Raw genomic sequence first — 19,635 nt, forward strand, 5'->3', positions numbered from 1 at the left:
GTTGGTGTTGAATGGTAATCATTTATCGAGATACACACATACAGAAAGCGCATCTTTTATGAATTATCTGCATCGCTCGTCCCCTGCTCTGGTCACGGGGGAGGCGGGGCGCATCCACCTGTGCGCACCGTGGGCGGCTCTACTCACGTTGTTGGACCGCAGGGACACGCGGCCCCCGCAGCGCGCGCAGAACTTGGTGCTGCAGTAGGAGCACAGGTGGCCGCAGCCATCGGCGAACTTGGTCTTGTGGCAGATCCCGCAGGTCGGAGCATCGTCTTTGTGCTCACCCTGGTAACGCCGTGCTTCTTCCCCTATTTTTCTCACTTGCTCCTTATAGCTTTCAAATTGTTGATGCAATCTCCTGGGCAGAAGAGAAAATGGGAGCAAGCTAAGGGAATGCTGGAAACGGGAACAAAAACACTTTTTCGTAGCAGAAGAGACGTCTAGCTTTTGAACTGAAGCAAAACATACGAAGCCACTTTCCCCCCTAACCTTACCACCAGAGGTAAGAAATGTATTAGCCTGTCTTCTATTAGCTCCAGTAGTGCTTATTAGCACTGAACCGTATATAAATAGACTCTATATAATCATTCCATATAATTTCCCAACAGTGGAATTCCTGTATCCACTCCGTGACTCTGCTTCTTTGACAGGTGACTTTCAAAGTATTTTTGACTGGGACTCCACATCTTACAACCACAATCATGTGTATATAAGGCAAACGTTATACAAGATTCTTAGCCTAACTCTGTAGAATGTGCTCTGATATTTTCTGTCTTACTCTGTTTGAAGTTTAATACAGATTACTGTTTTTAAAAAATTTGTCACAGTAAATTGGTCCCAAGACCCATGGTTGAAGCATGATGCATACTTGGGAAATGACTATTTTAAACTACATTGCTAGGCAAGCTGTCTTCCATGAAGTATCTTCCTTCACTTCCATTCCTGGAGACATCTGTGTGGCATCAAGTATTCCACACAGGACACAGACTGGACTGTTTATACGTATATACCTATATGTGTGTGTATATATATATGTTACAGTTGAGCTAGCTTAGATCTGTCGCATCACATTACAAGCTCTAAACCATACCTTGCAAATACTCAGATTTTTCCATGCCCCAGTTTTGCTTGATCTCTCCCAGGTCATATGTATGAGAGTTGCTATTACTCTTTATTGATAACTGCTGGACTTCGGGCAACTACATTTGTTGAGGCAAAGCATTTCCCCAAGAACATTCACACTTAATATGGTTGAGGTTTCCTCCCCTCTCCATTAGTCCAAACCCCTCTCTCTCAAACTGCTACGAACAGAAACGGTTCCATGTTCTGTACAGAGCACCATGACAGCCGGTGATTCTCCAGAGAAAGGAAGCCTTCATTTTGTTGATGAGAACTAAGAAAATTGTCCCAGGCTTAATAGTCATTGGCTCTTACACCAAAAGAGAAACTCGTGGGAAATGTCTAAGCAGATGTATCTGTGTATCTAAGCTCGTTTGCTGGATGTGAGTTTCCCCAGGATCAGAGAACACACATGCTATTGTCAGTTAAGGCAGTTAGCGTGATGCTCCACATCTATGATAACTGTGGGGAACTGGGACTCCCTGGAAACTGCATTCAATAAGTGAAGTCCGAGCACTGCAGTGTTTGAAGTACAGGGATTTCATTATATTTTCATTTTAACATCAACAGCTTTTGAGCAGAACTTTAATTATTACTTTAAAAATTCTCAAATCCCTTTCCTGCTTTGCCAACTGACACTTTTTTCTATTTTAATTCTCATAATTAAAGCAAACATAGTTGCACTAGCGTATAAAGTAGTTTAGAATCTGAAACCCTTCCCAGTTTAAAGGCCAGCTAATTTCAGTTCAGAGAGGATATTGTGATATTTTATTTAATGCACGCAAGAATGTCTGATCAATTTATTGAAGAGCTGTTTGACCCATTCCAAAATGCTGAGCTGAGCAGACAGGGAGTGCATGAATAAATATTTATTGTGAGAACCACCAAGTCAAACATATTTAAATTATATATTTTTATATATATATATATATATATATATATATATATATATATATATATATATGGGAAGGAGAAAGCTAGGCTAAAGAAAAAGCTTCCCTATAAACGTATAATGATACAGAACATGTTTTAGTTTGGGTGCTGGCAAACTTTACGGTAAAAGGCCAGTTTGTAAATATTTCAGAATTTGTGGGCCAGGCAATATCGGTTGGCAACTACTCAGCTGTACTGCTGTAGCAGGAAAGTAGCATAGACAATATGTAAATTGTAAGCATGGCTGTGTTCCAATAAAACTTTATTTACAAAAAAAGATGGTAGGCCAGATTTAGCCCATGCACCTCGTTGTCAAATAATTGAAGTACAGTGTATAACATCCAAATCTGGAGATAGAAAAACATGGAATGAGAAAAAAGTCAATCCAAAGAAGATAAGAATTGGAACAAACAAACACAGACAATTAGAAATAGAGCATGTGATGGCAGAAACAATCCAACATATCAGGAGCCACGGTAAGTGTAATGGACTACAGCATTATGAAAAGACAAAGTTCATCATGTTAGACTTAAAAAATTCAGCTAAATGAGGTTTAGAAGAGAAATACCCAAACTATAAAAGCACAGAATGTTTTAAATAAAATGATGGAAAAAATATATTCCAGGGAAAGAGTAACAATAACAAAACAGCAACAACAGCAAAACAAAACTGGTGTAATACGTAAGGCAAAAAGCATTACTTGAGATAAAAAGGGTGTTACTATTAAAGAAGTGTTCATTTCGTGTTGTATGTGACAATTCTAAACTTGATTGCATATAATAACCTATAAAGCCAAAAAATTGATAAAACTATTAGGACAGAGAAATCTACTATCAGAGAAGAATATTTTTACACACCTCTCTCTGTGTGGTTGACAGATCAGACAGATCAAAAATAAATAATGATAGGGAGGTTTGAACAACACAATGAACAAGTTTCTATATGTATATGTATACATCTGTCCAGTAAACTAAACTTGTTTTAACTTGTTGAGTGCAGTAAACATACTGAACAATAAATGTACTTAACAAATAAATATTTTTTCATAGAGATATGAAATTTTTCCAGCTGTGGGCCTCAAAAGTAATAGAAATTTTTTTTTCTTAAGCTTCATGGTGAATGTATGATGTATGTTTTGTTCTTTTTCTTTATGTTTTACATATATGTTACATAATACTCCTGTATGTATGAAATATTTTATAATATAAAGAAGGAAAAATTTATTTCTATCTCATTAGGTATCACTGGCTAACAAATGACTGCTATTAAAGAACTGAAAAAGTGAATGTATTTGACAGCATTAAAATCTACAGAAGAGTTGACCATTTATGGAACCTAATTTTAAGAAGAAATGCATATGTTTAACCACATAATAACTTTATGAAGTAGACAGTATTATTATTCCTGTTTTATTGAAACTAATTTTGTTTGGGGCTTTGCTTTATTTTCTACCTGAATATATCATTCTAAATTTGCATACTTTAGTAAAAGAATGAAATTAGGATATTCTCTAACACTATATAAAAAAATAAACTCAAAATGGTTTAGAGACCTAAATGTAAGACCAGATACTATAAAACACCTAGAGGAAAACGTAGGTAGAACACGCTTTGACATAAATCAAAGCATTATTTTTTGGATCCACCTCCTAAAGTAAAGGAAATAAAAGCAAAAATAAACAAATGGTACCTAATTATACTTAAAAGCTTTTGCAAAGCAAAGGAAACCATCGACAAAATGCAAAGACAACCTACTGAATGGGTGACAATATTTGCAAATGATATGACTGATAAGGGGTTAATATCCAACATATATAAACAGCTAATACAACTCAACAACCAAAACAACCCAATTAAACAATGGGCAGAAGAACTGAATAGACATTTTTCCAAAGAAGACATACAGGTGGCCAACAGGTACATGAAAAGGTTCTCAATGTCACTAATCATCAGGGAAATGCAAATCAAAACCACAATGAGATATCACCTCACACCTGTCAGAATGGCCATCATCAAAAAGAACACAAATAACAAATGCTGGAGAGGATGTGGAGAAAAGGGAACCCTTGTAGACTTTTGGTGGGAATGTAAATTTGTGCAGACACTGTGGAAAACAGTGTGGAGGTTTCTCAAAAAACTAAAAAATAGAGCTATCATATGATCTGGCAATGCCACTTCTGGCTATATATCTGAAAAAAAACAAAAAAACACTAATTTGAAAAGATACATGCACCTCAGTGTTCATAGCAGCATTATTTACAGTTGCCAAGACATGGAAGCAAGCTAGTGTCCATCAACAGATGAATGGATAAAGAAGATGTGGCATATATACAATGGAATATTACTCAGCCATAAAAAAGAAAGAAATTTTGCCATTTGCAGCAACATGGATGGACTTGGAGGACATTATGCTAAGTGAAATAAATCAGACAGGGAATTCCCTAGTGGTCCAGTGGTTAGGACTCAGCATTTTCACTGCCAGGGCCTGGGTTTAATCTCTGGCCAGGGAACTAAGATCCCGCAAGCTGCGTGGTATGGCCAATAAAATAAAATAAAATAAGTCGGACAGATAAAGACAAATACTGTATGATATCACTTGTATGTGGAATCTAAGAAATACTACAAACTAGTGAATATAACATAAAAGAAGCAGACTCACAGATATAGAGAACAAACTAGTGGTTACCAGTGGGGGGGGGGAGGGGAAATACAGGGAAGGGGGAGTAGGAAGTACAAACTCTTGGGTGTAAGATGGGCTGCAAGGATGTACTGTACAACACGGGGAATACAGCCAATATTTAGTAAGAACTGTAAATTGAGTGTAACCTTTAAAAATTGTATAAAAATAAAATATTAAAAATACATACATAAATAATTTCACATACTTCAGATCTTATATTGAGCTCACACAAAGCATGAGAATAAATGCAGATTCAACTTGCAAATGAAAGTGTTTCTGGACTCAGGAAAGCGCTCACAGGGAGGAAATGTCCGTTTTCGATCGTGGCTAATTGATGGTATGTGAACAAAGCTGACCATGGAAAAGCAAAAGGTCTGCCAATGAGCTCAGTCATGATGCTTCTACAGATGCTATAGTCTCAGTCAATTCTACTTCCCCTCATTTCTCAGCTCCTCTATGGTATTTATTCCCAAAATTGACTTCAAGCGACTGTGCCCTTCTGAAACACTCAAAAAGTTATTTTGGTGACTTGGGAACCCAGTGATGGTCTGCTAAGTGCTGGTACAACTTAGACCGTGGGGTCTTCCAGGCCATGCTAGGTGCACAGGAAGCAATGACTCTTTCCCCAGAGGCCACAGCAAGAGGGTTGGTGAGATGAGGCTTCTTGATTGGGGTCTGAGTGAGGTCTCCGGTTCTCGCTTTCTCTGTGGGATGCCTTAGAGGGGCGTTCTCTTCCAGTCTCACCAAAAGCGGGGAAAAATCCAGCCCACAGAGTAGTTCCTAAGGACAAGAGCCACCAGGGGACAGAGCTCTCCTCCCAGAAGGATGTGCCCAAGTGTCTCCCCCCACAGGCATCACTCCAGACCCGGCCAGGACTCACAGCCTCCTGGATGCCATGTCTTGGTGGCCTGGACGCATCTGTACCCTCTTCTCGTGTGCATTTAAAATTCTTCCTTGGTTCCAGCAATGGGCCGTGTTCATATGACTGGTTTGGATACCACCACAGGGAGCAGAATGAAAGAAGCAAGATTGTGCCGTTTCTCAGCACAGAACTCATGTTACATCCTCACACCTCTTTCTTCCTGGGCTTCCTCCTCTACCTATAGACAGGACTCCCTTATTCTGCAGTGAAAGAAAAAGCCCAACCCAAGTCCCCATCAACCTGGCTGACTTATTTCCCAGTGTACTCCTCCTTTTTACCAGCAGAAATTATGAAAGAAAAGCAGGAAGGAAGGGAGCGAGGGAGGGAAGAGCGGCCTTCATGATTCCCACTTCTTCAAAATCTACTTATTCCATAACCCTGTGCAGTGCTCTACTAAACTATCTCTTAAAAAACCAACCTTCATGCCCTTTTCTCAATCTGTATTCCCCTCACATCACTCTGAGATCACTCACTGTCAAGATGCTGTCCTCATAATAAGATTTGCTTTTGGAATCAGGATACTGGTACTGAAACCATAAATAGTATATTTATTTTTTGTATCTGATGTTTTAATGCTTTAATCCATATCAAATATGTGACAGTGTTCTACTATGAATAATGCATGGAAATTCATATTTGACTTTATGGTATTACAGTAAATGCAGGACTGCAAATGTAGAATCTTTTTGTGAAATTTATCTGTACATTTCAATTTTAGAATTAACAAGATATTCTTATTGATTAGCAAGGTCGACAAAATATATGATCACAGATCTCTGATTTAAATTTTCTACAGAGAAAATGGAGAGCATTCTAAAAGATGCAATGCTATCAGAAGAAAAGCATTGATATAGAAACTTTGGTTTTCTCCATGGATGTGATTTTTTCCATTGTTTCACTATGTAACAATCATTGTATTATTTTAATATCTGTGTACTCAATTTAAGAAACTCCAAGATTCCAGTTGTAAACAAGTTGTTTGGGTGGTTAGTGGCACGTATTTGAAGGAAATAAAGATGAATGCCTATAAAACTAAATATCATTCTCTATACATCTAAAATATAAATATCATCCTGGGAATTCCCTGGTGGTCCAGTGGTTAGGGCTCTGTGCTCTCACTGCCAAGGGTGCTGGTTCAGTCCCTGGTCAGGGAACAAAGCCACTTGGTGTAGCCAAAACAATTTTCCAAAAAAAAAAAAAAAAAAGAATATATATCTATATCACCCTATAATGCAAAATAAATCATTTAAGCGGGAAGTTATTAATAACATCCTTACCAGTTAATGCGTATTTGTTGATCATTTACTATAAATAGGGCACACAGATAGATGCCGAGTGACTGGTGATGGGGGGATGAAGAGGAATCTCTGTTCATTGACATGGCGCCTCATTTACTTCTGTTTTGTGTTTCTCCTTCCTCCATCCCCAAAGTGGTCAGAAGCTAGAGGACCAAAATCCCACCTTTCTTCCCGGCTCTCCTTGGTGAAGTCTAGGCTACATTTTTCTGCAGTAGGAGGGGATGGGAACCAGTGCTTTGAAGTTTCAAAAGCCAAAGTTACAGGTCCCGAAGGAAGATGAGGGCTTTCCCCAAGAGGAAGGGAGGGGCAGAGACCAGAGCAGTTTGCATGTAGCACCTGAGACGGAGAGCTGCTTTGGGACGTATATACAAGGGTACTGAAAAAAGCAAGCATGGTCTATATTTCCTTTCCCAACTGTGGCACAGAACACATACAACAAGCCACGATCAAGGGCCCATGCCAATAGTGATGGGGAGGTTTAAGCCAGGAGAGTTCTTCTGAGAAGGCTGGATCGCTTAAGTGCCTCCAAAGACCTGGGGGATGTATGGGAAGGAGCCCTGACAGTGACCGAAATTAAACATCGGCTAGCCTGATACCCTGGAGGCTTGTTTTAGAAATTTTTGACATCAAACTCTATTGTTGAAAAACTCACCCTAACCTCAACTCTAAAGCACACTTCTTGACTCCAAGGTATGCACACTGTGCTTAGAAGGTAAGTCATATGTAAACATAAATTAGCAGTTTATGGCAACATATATAAAGAACGGAAAGAAATTGTTCTTTAGAAAATAATAATTCTGGGTGAAAGGATCAGGGAGATTTATTTGGCTTAGCTGGTCCAAAACATTTTCCTAGATGAGTTGGAACTTGAACTATTCTCTGAAATAATAAAAATCTGGCTCATGGTGGTATTAATGTAAGTACTTAAGCAAAGAAATAGGAAAGCATGCTAAGATAATAATAAAGTAATCATGAATGCTCCCAAATATCTCAGAAGTGTAGTTGAAACCAAATCACCTTTTAGAGTCTTTGTGTATCAGCAAACAAGCCTCCACTGTGTATGTTCTAGTGAATGACAGCCTGACAATTATACATAACTGCCCATGAAGTCAAAACACAGGTGCAGTTAAAAAATGGTTTCTTGGTCCCAAAACACAATTGTCCCCTTTTTCGTGAAACTGTCTCTTTGATTCTACTCTGTAACAGAGGGGCAGTAAAATTCCAGTGCACTCCAGGGGTGACTAATTGTTTTAAAAAATGGTTGGAAAGAATGGTCCCTTGTGTCAGAATTGGGTTGAAAATAAAAAAACATCACAGTCTTTTAAGCAAAAAGGTTAAGTAATAGAATTTGGTGCTATAAAACTGTTGGAAGGGGGATAGAAGTGGGTTCTGGGTCTGATCTCCAGGAATGATCTCCAAAACAAAAGCATAAAACCAGCTACTGAAAGGTCCTCAGCCAGGAAACTGTAAGAACAGGGGTCCCGGGCTGCACAGCAGGAGGTGAGCGGTGGGTGAGTGAGGGAGGCTTCATCTGCCTCTCCCCATCGCTCACATTACTGCCTGAACCATTCCCCATTTCCGTCCGTGGAAAAACTGTCTTCCATGAAACCAGTCCCTGGTGCCCAAAAGGCTGGGGACCGCTGCTGTAGAATCAGAAAGCCAGTGTCCAAATGGCTGAAGCCCCACCTCCCCGGCTGAGATGCTCTTGTCTGGACTCCACCACCACAGTCACACTGAGCCGCTAAAGAGACCAGCAAGGTCAACGCCCAGATGCCGCGTGGCCCTCCATTAACTCAGGTTCAGTTCAAGTCTCAGGCCCGTGCATCGGACTAGGGGATCCTAAATCACATCAAGGATTCCAGCTGCAAGAGAATCCATGGAATTTAGTTGTTAGGTTTCTGGCTTCTTCATAATACTCCCTGGAAGGAGTCTGGAACAGAGGTTGTGAGGGTCAGTCTTCCACTTTATCTACAATCTTCTGCTTTAGGTCAAATTTCTTAATTCCTTCCACTGCACCTGAAGTGAGCAATAGCTGAGTCTAGGGATTCTCATTCACCTTCATTCATTCTCTCTCTCTCTCTCTCTCTCTCTCCCTCTCCCCCCAAACACTAAGCACCCCTAATGCCCACTCTAGGAAGCATTTAGCCTCCATCAGGAAATTTCTTTTGATAGATGCCGTCCCCTAAGAAACTCACATACACATATATGTATTTGTGTCTGTCCAGTCCTTTTCATCTAGTAAGCAAATTGCAAGACCACAAATCAAGGTAAACCTCAGACTCAGATACAAGACACACATGCAATCAAACACAAAAAAACCTTCCCTCTGTGGTGATGAGATGCACAGCCCAATCTAACACCTGTGATGAAGACCTTCATTATTCTTAGCCTGCATTATTTCATCGACTTTTTACTAGGCTCTGGCCGATGGGTTCCCTCACTCTGGTTCATCTTTCATACTGTCTGATACACTGAACGAATCACGTCAATCGGCTGCTAAAATATGATTTCTAAGGTAGTCCATTGCTCATCCTGGGATCCAAGGGGATTCTCCTTGTTCCCAATTATCTATCAGCACCTCTCACAAACCCTTCTCATATACCTTAGACCTACCATTGCATCAGATTTTCTCCCTAGTTACCAAACACAGTAGAATCTTACAAACAGCAATTCAACAAACATTTATTGAGCTCCAGCTGTACAACAGGCACTGCTTGAGTCCCTGGGGGTACAAAGAGAACAACATAAGAAGATATGAGTTTCACTTAATTTATTACTTTATTTAAGGCTTTTTGATAAATGGTTCTTTTGGTAAAGATAAATGATTCAGATAAATGATAAATGGTTCAGAAAATGGTTCTTTTCTTTTGTATATGGAGATCAGCTTCCCTACATTAGAGATTATTTTTTTCTCTTCAAAGCCTAATGTACACTGTTGGTAGGAATGTAAATTGGTGCAGCCACTGTGGAAAACAGTAGGGAGGTTTCCCAAAAAAGTATAAATAAATCTACCACACGATCCAGCAATCCCACTCCTCGGTATACATACCTGAAAAATACAAAAACACCACTAATTTGAAAAGGTACATGCACCCCAATGTTCATAGCATCACTATTGAGAATAGCCAAGATATGGAAGCAACCTAAGTCCATCAAGAGATGGATGGCTAAATAAGAGGTGATATATATCACATCTTTCTATCTATCTATCTATCTATCTATCTATCTAATGGAATATTAGTCATAAAAAAAGAATGAAATTCTATCATTTGCAACAAGGAAGATGGACCTAGGGAGTATTATCCTTAATGAAATAAGTCAGACAAAGACAAATGCTGTATGATATAACTTATATGTGGAATATAAAAAAATAAAACAGGGCTTCCCTGGTGGCACAGTGGTTGAGAGTCCACCTGCCGATGCAGGGGACGCAGGTTCCTGCCCCGGTCTGGGAGGATCCCACATGCCGTGGAGCGGCTGGGCCCGTGAGCCATGGCCGCTGAGCCTGCGCATCCGGAGCCTGTGCTCCGCAACGGGAGAGGCCACAACAGTGAGAGGCCCGCGTACCGACAAAAACAAAAAATAAAAAAATAAAACAAATCAGTGAATATAACAAAACAGAAAGAGACTCACAGTTATAGAGAACAAATTAGTGGTTACCAGCGGGGAGAGGAATGGGGGAGGGTCAAGATAGGAATAGAAGATTAAGAGATACAAACTACTATGTATAAAATTAATAACGTACAAGGATATATTGTGAAGCACAGGGAAATATAGCCACTATTTGGTAATAACTTTAAATGGAGTATAATCTATAAAAATATTGAATCACTATGCTATTTGCCTGAAATATCATATAAATAAACATAAATATGGTATTGTAAATCAACTATACTTCAATTAGAAAAAGACATCATGCTGAAATCTGAAAAAAATTGTAATGTAATTTGATCATGAAAATAAAACTTGATTTATTTTAACAAAATGTAAACTTCTAGACTCTATTCACAAAATTAAGAAAGGTTTATGATTTGCTATTATTCTTGACTAAATTAAGCATTTTTTTTTGTTTCTTAGAGGAACAACTAGTCTTGGTTAAAATGTGTAAATGTATTTTTGCAAAGTTTTCAGATTATATTAAACATATATAATGTAACAAGCTGTTTATAGGTGTTTGGCATATGTATTTCCTTTCTTCAAAAGGAAATGATTACAGCTGCAAATTCACATAATTCAAGAGAGATTACTTTCACAGCAGTGTATTTTCCTTCCAGCTTTGAACTGCCTTTTACAACTTGAACCCCTACCAAGTATTATAAACCTTTAATTTACCAATAACTTAATCTAAATTTACTTAGGTTAATTTTTCACTGATCTGTAGGACCACAATATACTAATTCTCTATATGACCATGTTAGCTTTCTTTTGGTACAAGTTCAAATTATCCTACATTTCACCTTTGTTTTCTTTTTCAACCTTGTGAATGGTTCCTGACATTTAAGAAATCCAGGTGTGGGGAATTCCCTGGCGGTCCAGCGGTTAGGACTCCAGGCTTTCATTGCAGAGGGCCGTGGTTCCATCCCTGGCCGGGGAACTAAGATCCCCCCAGCCACGTGGCACGCCCCCCCCAAAGAAAGAAATCCGGCTGTCCAGATTTGGACCAAGCCCCTTGCTTCTTTGCTAGGACTTGGGGTTCATAACTTTGGAATCATTTGAACCCCATTCTCATAGTGAGAAAAGATATAGGAAAGATTCCAAAACCTGGTTTTAAATGGAAATATTGAGATTTAGGAAAATAGAGACACAGGAGGGACTTTGAAGATCTCTGGGGAGAAGGATCTCATTTTATAAATGGGAAAACCTAGGCCCATACTTTGTTACTTACATAAGGTCGTAAAACTGGTTTGTGAATAATTAGGTCCTGTATTTCCAACTTTCCACTATACCTTCCTATCTTCAGATGCTTATTTGAATACGGCTGAAGGAATGGAAAGTTATTGATTTGTAAGGGACGTTTCCTTGGTGTTCTCAAACACAGTAGGTATCAAAATTATCTAATGGGCTTATTAAAATGCACCTTAACCTCAGGTGCTTCTGAGTCAGTAGGTGTGGGATAAATCTCAGGAACCTGCCTTTTAAATTGTCAACCCAGGTAATCCTGGTGTAGATTACCTGAGGACTATAATATAGTAGAGATTCCTACATTAAGGTTAAATTAGAAAATGAAAGCATTTTTTTATACATCCTTCATTCTTCATATTACTTGTTAAAAATACTCTTCATCACATAATTAAATTTTAATTATAAATGCAAAATTTGGAGGACTGCTTGTGTGAAGAGATGCTGAAAATGTAACTATTACGTTATATAATTTAATGCGATATCCACCATTGTTTAAAACTTACAATTCTATGAATCACAGATATGTACATATTAGGATTTGTAGGTTTTAAAAATAATCATAGGAGGGGTTGCAGGGAGAGAGGGATGAATAGGTGGATCCCAGAGGATTTTTAGGGCAGTCAAACTACTCTGCACGATATTATAGTGGTGGATACATCTCATTATACATTTGGTCAAACCCATAGAATGAACAACACCAAGGGTGAACCCTAAGGTAAACTGCGGACTCTGGGTGATACTGATGTGTCATTGTAGGGCACCACTCGAAACAGATGCACCTGGCAGGGATGGGGGATGTTGATGATGGGGGAGGAGTCTGTGCATGCGTGGAGGCAGGAGGTACACGGGAAATCTCTGCACCTTCCCCTCGATTTTGCTGTCAGCCTAAAACTGCTCTACAAAATAAAGTCTGTAAAAAACTTTACTCTCAAAGAAAGGTTGTAATAGTATATACATAAAATGAATCTATAATCCATTTATATATAGATAGATATATATATAATACTATACCTATCCTAAACATTTCAGTAATTCAGAAATTTACCCCAGATATTGTTGAGTAATTTAAAATATTACTACAGGTGAAAAAAATATTTTTCAGTTTGTGTTTAAGACCATACTGAGTCTTGAAAATGAGTATACTTTTTACTTATTGCAAATGTCCAGCAGATGGCACTAAAGATTTTTATTTTTATCAATCCATTTAATTCTTAGTTGTTGAAACTGTTTTTCTTGAAAATATTGAATGTGTTAAAATCAAACTAGACCAATCAGCAGGAGGTATAACTTATTAGAAAAAAAATGTGTTTTCAGAGGTAGCTGGAAAAGAACAAAAGAGAAATGTATACAGTGTTGCAATTTCTGCTCTTTTGTGGAGGACCCTCATTCCACACGCCCTTACAGAAATTATGCATTAAGGGTTTTGTCATATATTTTTCTTCCTCGTTTGTTTTGTTTTGTTTTGTTTGTTTGTCCTCCATTTAGCACTGTTAAAGATGTAGTTCACCCAATCAGCATCCCACAGGGTTCTGAAAGCACAGAGAGATGACAGGAGAAAAGAGAGCAGAGCTGATGATTAGCTGTGAGTGTTTTATAGCTTGTTACTTCAGTCAAGCATTTATTTTTAATTCCGTTTTCACTTTACCGCAGGAGACCACTCCTGAGTGAGCATCAAGTGAGCATCTCAGGACACAGACGCCCCCTCGCACATGTTAAAATTTTTGTTCCACTTCATCTCCCAAGAAACACCCTCCCTGTGGCTCCTGCATATTGAGTGCCTGCATGTGTAGAAGCTTGTCGTAGGGCCTAGAACTATTCCTTCTAAATGATGGGATAATATCGCTGCTTTCTAACGCTTGAGATATACCAGAGCCTAAACCTGAAAACTGTGCCCAAGAGAGAATCATTTTTATACTTCGATAAACAGGTTACTCATTTAGCCACCGGGGGAAGCACATAATTTCGTCTGAAATCTTTTTCAGCACTTTTAAAAATGTTCACTGCTAATTCACCCAAACAGAAAGAGAGAAAGGAGATCCTAAAATCTGATATTTTAAAGAGGACTATTATCATTAAGGCTGTTGGAACTGAGAGATGTAGGTTATTTGTATCACAAGCACCCTCAACACTCTGAAATGGTGACTGGATGACTGACTCATAGAAAACTCCTAACATGTCAAAAGTCATTTTCCCTTTGGCTTTTAATGTCTGATAAATTTACGCACACTGAATTTATCCTTCTTATTCGTGAGTTAACTAAGTTTTGCTGCTTGTTCTTTTGAATGATAAAATATGATCTGGGATATGGTGGCTAAGGGGACCCTTTCAATGTAACTTGGACATATACTACCTTATACGTGTAATACGCGATCAGAATAATTCCTTTAAAATGTTAACGGCTCCACAAAGCTCTGTAAGCTTCTTTGTTTCCTAGAAACAAAAGAGCCACAGAAATAAGTGAGACAGGCAACATGCTCTAATTTGCAGACACCTAATGAGCGCCTCTGTGAACAAGTCCTCCCAATGGTCAAGGTTAGAGGTGACCCACCCCAGCTATCAGGTCTCTGTTTGGCCACCAGTAACTCTCCTGACTTGTCTGGTCAGACATTCAGTCTCATCCCTAGAAAGAGTGTGATAAAGTCATGCCAACTCTCCTCTGGGGCTGGAAGGGAAATGGATTACCTGCTTCTTGCCCCAGGAAGTGAGGACACCAACATATTTCTCTGGTTTTGAATTTCGCACACACGAAATACTTGAGAAAACAGCAGAGACAGAGCCCAGGTTTCCTGGGGTCAGATTCCTGGGTGCAAATCTTTCCTGGGCTCTTTCTTGTATCAACTCTGTGGCCTGGCAAGTTATTTTACAGTCTAAGACCTCACATTTTCATCTATGAAATGGGGTTGATAATGCCTACCTACTTATGAGGTTGTGAGGATTAAAACAGCTAATACGTGTAGAGTACTTACGGAGGTACGGACACTAGTAAGTACTCCATAAAATACTGGCTCTTTTTATAAAGTACAGAGAAAATAGTGAACTCAAATCAGATAAAGCATCTGTTTTTGTTCTGTGACATCTAACATTATTTTTTAATGGATTGCAATATGTAAGTAGGATTTAGAATAATAAAATAAAGTAACTAGGTTGAGTTCAGATTTTTAAAAGCAGCACCAGTAAATACCCTACTTTTAGAGCCTAAATTCAATATCTGAGGACAAAGACATTTATTCCAAAAAGGCTTCCTTTTTTCCATTTTTTAAAAGCAGGGAAATATCAATACAAGCTTCCCGGATTCTACTTGCACAGTATAGCGAATTAGTCAGCCATCGTTAGGTACCGTATTTTCTAAGCCATTCTGGAGTGCATTTCAAGACAAGTGACAGGATGTAATTTCCTCCCCATTATATTTGCTAATGGTGACATCTGTTTTCATCCTTTAATTAAAATACATTGTTAATATGCATTTAAGATTTAATGATCGTCTAAATAATATAACAGGTGTTGTAAATAACTTAAGTTCTTTTTTACCCATGAAAGGGAGATCAAAAAGTAGATCGTTCACATGGTTTTGCAAATGTCGAAGCTAAAATTCCAGAGAATATCAGAATAATTTTTAATTTATCCAAATGTATATTGACTCTGTATCTTTCCCCTGTGACCTAGAACCCTGACCACTACTTAATCAACTCCAGACATCTTCTACCCTCACCAGCCACTGCCTAGGAATAATCAAGTCTCTTTTAAAACTTATCATCTTATGTTATATTTAGAGGCTAAAAATGTGTCACAATCAGCTTTCATTAATCACAAAGCTAGAAAGAGTCCATTTTCCTCTTCATAATATTGCATTACCTATGAAAAGCTTTGCATAGTATCAAGGTACTTTAAATTTGAACTGCATTTAATTCAATAGAATGTGGACAGAACACCTTGCAGTTTTTGTCACTGCAAGCGTCCATCAAATTAAGCATCATCTAACTTCAGCTCAACCATCTGGTCACTATTGCAGAGAATGCTTTGCTATACTTCAATGATGAGTAAAACCTTATTTTATACTTTTTTGGGTTATTTCTCTTGAGTATTTAATTTCCTCCGATGAGCATTCAAAACTTAAAACCGGGGTCCCATGCTCTCTGATGCACTCAGTGGTTACCAAGTCCTGTAGAACTGGAAATCAGTAAATATTTAGAGTTTAACTGATCTGGAAGCTAGTCAGTGGAGTAGGCCAGAAAGTCACCTTGTCATCCTACAGAGGAATCCCTTCCTTTTCCTTCTCTTTAAATTGTATTACTCTGCACCCCTCTTTGGGGTAAACTTAGAGGCATAACTGAACATATTGTAGCCCTGCAGAGCGAAATTCATATTCTACCATCATCTGAGGTCTCTGAATGTTAAGTAATGGTGGTTACTGTTGATTCCCTGCTCCTTAAAGCATAGATGAGGAAGTTGGGGAAGGTGTGGCTGAGAGGGCGGACGTCGAGTGAGGAGGCAGGAGGTTAGGGGACACGTCCCAGAGGGCGGACGTGGTGGAGGGATGGCGGGGAACAGGCCTCAGGGGGAGAGAGAGCCAGCAAACTGGTGTGGCTGGAGAGCCCTGGGCGGCAGAGGGGGGCTGGGCTGGGGCAGGCTGCATCCGTCTCCTGGGTCACCTAAGCAGCTGGCATTTCCTCTGGGTGAAGGGAAGACCCTGGAGGCACCAGATGATGGGATGTAGGTTTTCACAGCAACCCGGTGGCTCCTCTGTTTGTAATGAGGACTCGGATGATCTGGGTTGGAGGCGTGGAGGTCTGGACCCCAGCTCGGGGGCTGCTGAGCCTAGATGTTGCTTCTCCCTTTCGTCTGGCTTCAAATATTCCCAGAGCCCATGTAGGGAGGCAGGGTTTTTTTTTGTTTTTTTTTTTTTTAATTATTTATTTTATTTTTTATTGGGATATAGTTGATTTACAATGTTGTGTTAGTTTCAGGTGTCCAGCAAAGTGACTCAGTTACATATAAACACATATATATGTGTGTATATATATATATATATATATATATATATATATATATTCTATTTTAGATTCTTTTACCTTATAGGTTACTACAAGATATTGAGAGTAGTTTCCTGTGCTCTGTGCTCTACAGCAGGTCTTTCTGGGTTATCTATTTTATATATAGGAGTGTGTTTTGTAAATAACTCTAAAAATAGAGTTACCATATAATCCAAGGATCCCACTTCTGGGCATATATCCAGAGGAAACTCTAATTCTAAAAAGACACATGCACCCTAATGTTCATTGCAGCACTGTTTACAGTAGCCAAGACATGGAAGCAACCTAAATGTCCATTGACAGGTGAACGGATGAAGATGTGGTACATATATACAATGGAATATTACTCAGCCATAAAAGAGAATGAAATAATGCCATTTGCAGCAACATGGATGGACCTAGAGATGATCATACTAAGTGAAGTAAGTCAGACAGTGAAAGACAAATACCATGTCATATCGCTGATATGTGAAATCTTAAAAAAATGATACAAAGGCAGATTTTCATGACCATAACGTAGTTTCTTTTTCTTTCACCACTGGTTCTCGGGTTGCATCTTCTACTTCGTGCTGTACAGCTTTTCTCAGCATCGATGACAATTATTGCAGAATCACAAGTGAGGAGCGTGGAGCTTTCTGATGCTGAACGACACCCAAGGAAATTGTCTTTGAAGGAATTCCCGCATCCTCAGAAGGAGATGCAGAAGGATGACGATATATCGTCTCGTGGTTAAAAACACCCAAACTGATTAGATGCCCCATTGGAATCAGGGGTGAAGCACCACCCAGCACCCCGCCACCTGCCTTGTCAAAACCGGCAATTACGGAGGCATCAAGGCCGGCCTGAACGGATACACTGACTCACTTTAGAATGATCGGAACTTTCATTTATTTTGTGTGTTTTATTAATACTGTGTAGGCAATGTGACTACACAGTAATCTCAAGTCTGGAAACGTCAGGTTAATACGGTTCCCTCAGCTCCCTTTCCCTTTTATTGCTCCGGGGTCAAGCCCCACGGTCCCAACTTTCATGTCCCTGGCAGGAATGGCAGTCCAGATTATACTAAATGGTTCTGAGAATGTAGGTTCTGTGTGGAAACAAAAGCAAAACGGCTCTAATTTTAAACATTTTTAAAAATATGCTTTTTTTCTGGTTTTTGTAATAGATTCTACCTTCCTTTGGGTTATTTATAGAAACTGAAACTGTGGGGTTCTGAGAAAGTTAACTTCCTCAAATACGTTAAATGCCTCAGCATGCACTGTGCGTGTGAGTGCACGTGCGTGTGTGGTCACCCGTGTTAGATAATCCAGGATATCACAGGCCTCAGGGACTTCATTTTAACGAGTTTGCCTTGTGCGAGGCTGTAAATATTGATACAGGAGGAACAAAGGGGAAATTGGTCCAGATGCCAAAGACATGCTTTTTCAAACAATCCCTTACATCAGCTTCTGTTTTGTTTTGGTTTTTGTTTGTTTCTTTTGTTGGTTTTGGTTTTATTTTGTTTCGTTCTGCTTTGGCTTGGCGTCTCCTAAGCCTAGGAGTAAAGCTAGAGGGAAGGTCTCAGCCGACAGGCAGTGAACTAAATAAACCTGTCCCAACCCCCAAGCAGACGCTAGTGAATCTATACAGATGCCTGTGGTCCATCACAGACCGGCAGCCAAGGTCTCAGGTGGTGGCACCGGGGAAGCCACAGGGCCTCTGCCTCATGGGCTCTGGGCGTGGCTGCCCCCATCACCACTGGTTTTACAAAACAGGTTCCCTTGCCAACGTGACAAGGACATTTTCCTCAGTAAATAGGCACTCTGCAAGATGGACAATACATGAGATATCAGGCAACGGAACTGGGAAGAGAGAGAGCAATCCAGCTCAGTGTGACTACAGGGGAAGAGGAAGGAAGCTTTTCATGTTAATTACTCACATCTAAAGCCCGGTGTGTACAGTATGTCTCCTGCCTAAAAATAATTTAAACAGCCTGGAGCTAGGAGCACCGCTAATTTGTCTCTGTGTACACCTGCAGCTCACCTTTCCCTGGAATCTGTGTAAAACGACACTGCGAAGCCTGCTTTAACCACACCATCCCAGCTCCTCCAAGGGATCAGATCGCAGGCTTCATGTGTATACTCTTGGCTTTAACCATACATGAGTTATATATAGTTTTTAACAGATTGCTTTCAAAGCCCAGACGTTTCTGGTTTTCATTTGAGTTTTGAATACCCTCGTAGTAAACAGACGGACAAGGGTATGAGACAAGGAGTTTTATAAGTTCCAGCAAATGTGGCTATGAGCTAAGGTGAAGCCATCCTCTTCCTTTAAACTCCTTCCTGAGTTTATGAGGCCGGGGCAGCATCTCCTGGGTAAGGGCAGGACCACCAGATCAGAGACAGGGTTTGAGCAAAGGCTCTGCCAGCGACTTGGTGAGTGGTGTGTACAAGCGGTAGAGCCTGTCTGTAGAGATAAAGTGAGGATACTGTTACCCCTCATGATTGTAGAGGGATGACCTAGTGCGTATGTGATGCAGATGTGACCCTCAGTGAATCTGCAGTGCTTTCCCCACTTCCCCCTTTCTCATCGGGATGGTTGCTCCTTACTCCGTGTTCCTACAGGGAAGGGTAGGGGTGGGTGATGGAAGCACCAGTAAAGGAAGAAGACGTGGGTTTCAGATCCGGTTTTGCCTCTCCCAAAGGGGGGAATTTCAGACACAGCCCTCAGCACCGCTGAGCCAGACTTCTTTATCTCCATAGGAGTGATA

At 39.8% G+C, this 19,635-nt stretch overlaps 1 protein-coding gene across 16 annotated transcripts in view; it reads right to left on the minus strand.

The window, feature by feature from the left end:
• Positions 1–19,635, minus strand: part of RIMS1 (regulating synaptic membrane exocytosis 1) — a 473,493-nt gene that overhangs the window by 279,688 nt on the left and 174,170 nt on the right. For all 16 annotated transcript variants that reach the window (XM_049695398.1, XM_049695397.1, XM_049695400.1 and 13 more), the window contains one exon: positions 148–361. In XM_049695398.1, the coding sequence (XP_049551355.1) occupies positions 148–361 (214 nt within the window). The remainder of the gene's footprint in view (positions 1–147; positions 362–19,635) is intronic.

The sequence above is a fragment of the Orcinus orca genome, chromosome 12 (genome assembly GCF_937001465.1).
Source record: "Orcinus orca chromosome 12, mOrcOrc1.1, whole genome shotgun sequence".
NCBI lineage: Eukaryota > Metazoa > Chordata > Mammalia > Artiodactyla > Delphinidae > Orcinus > Orcinus orca.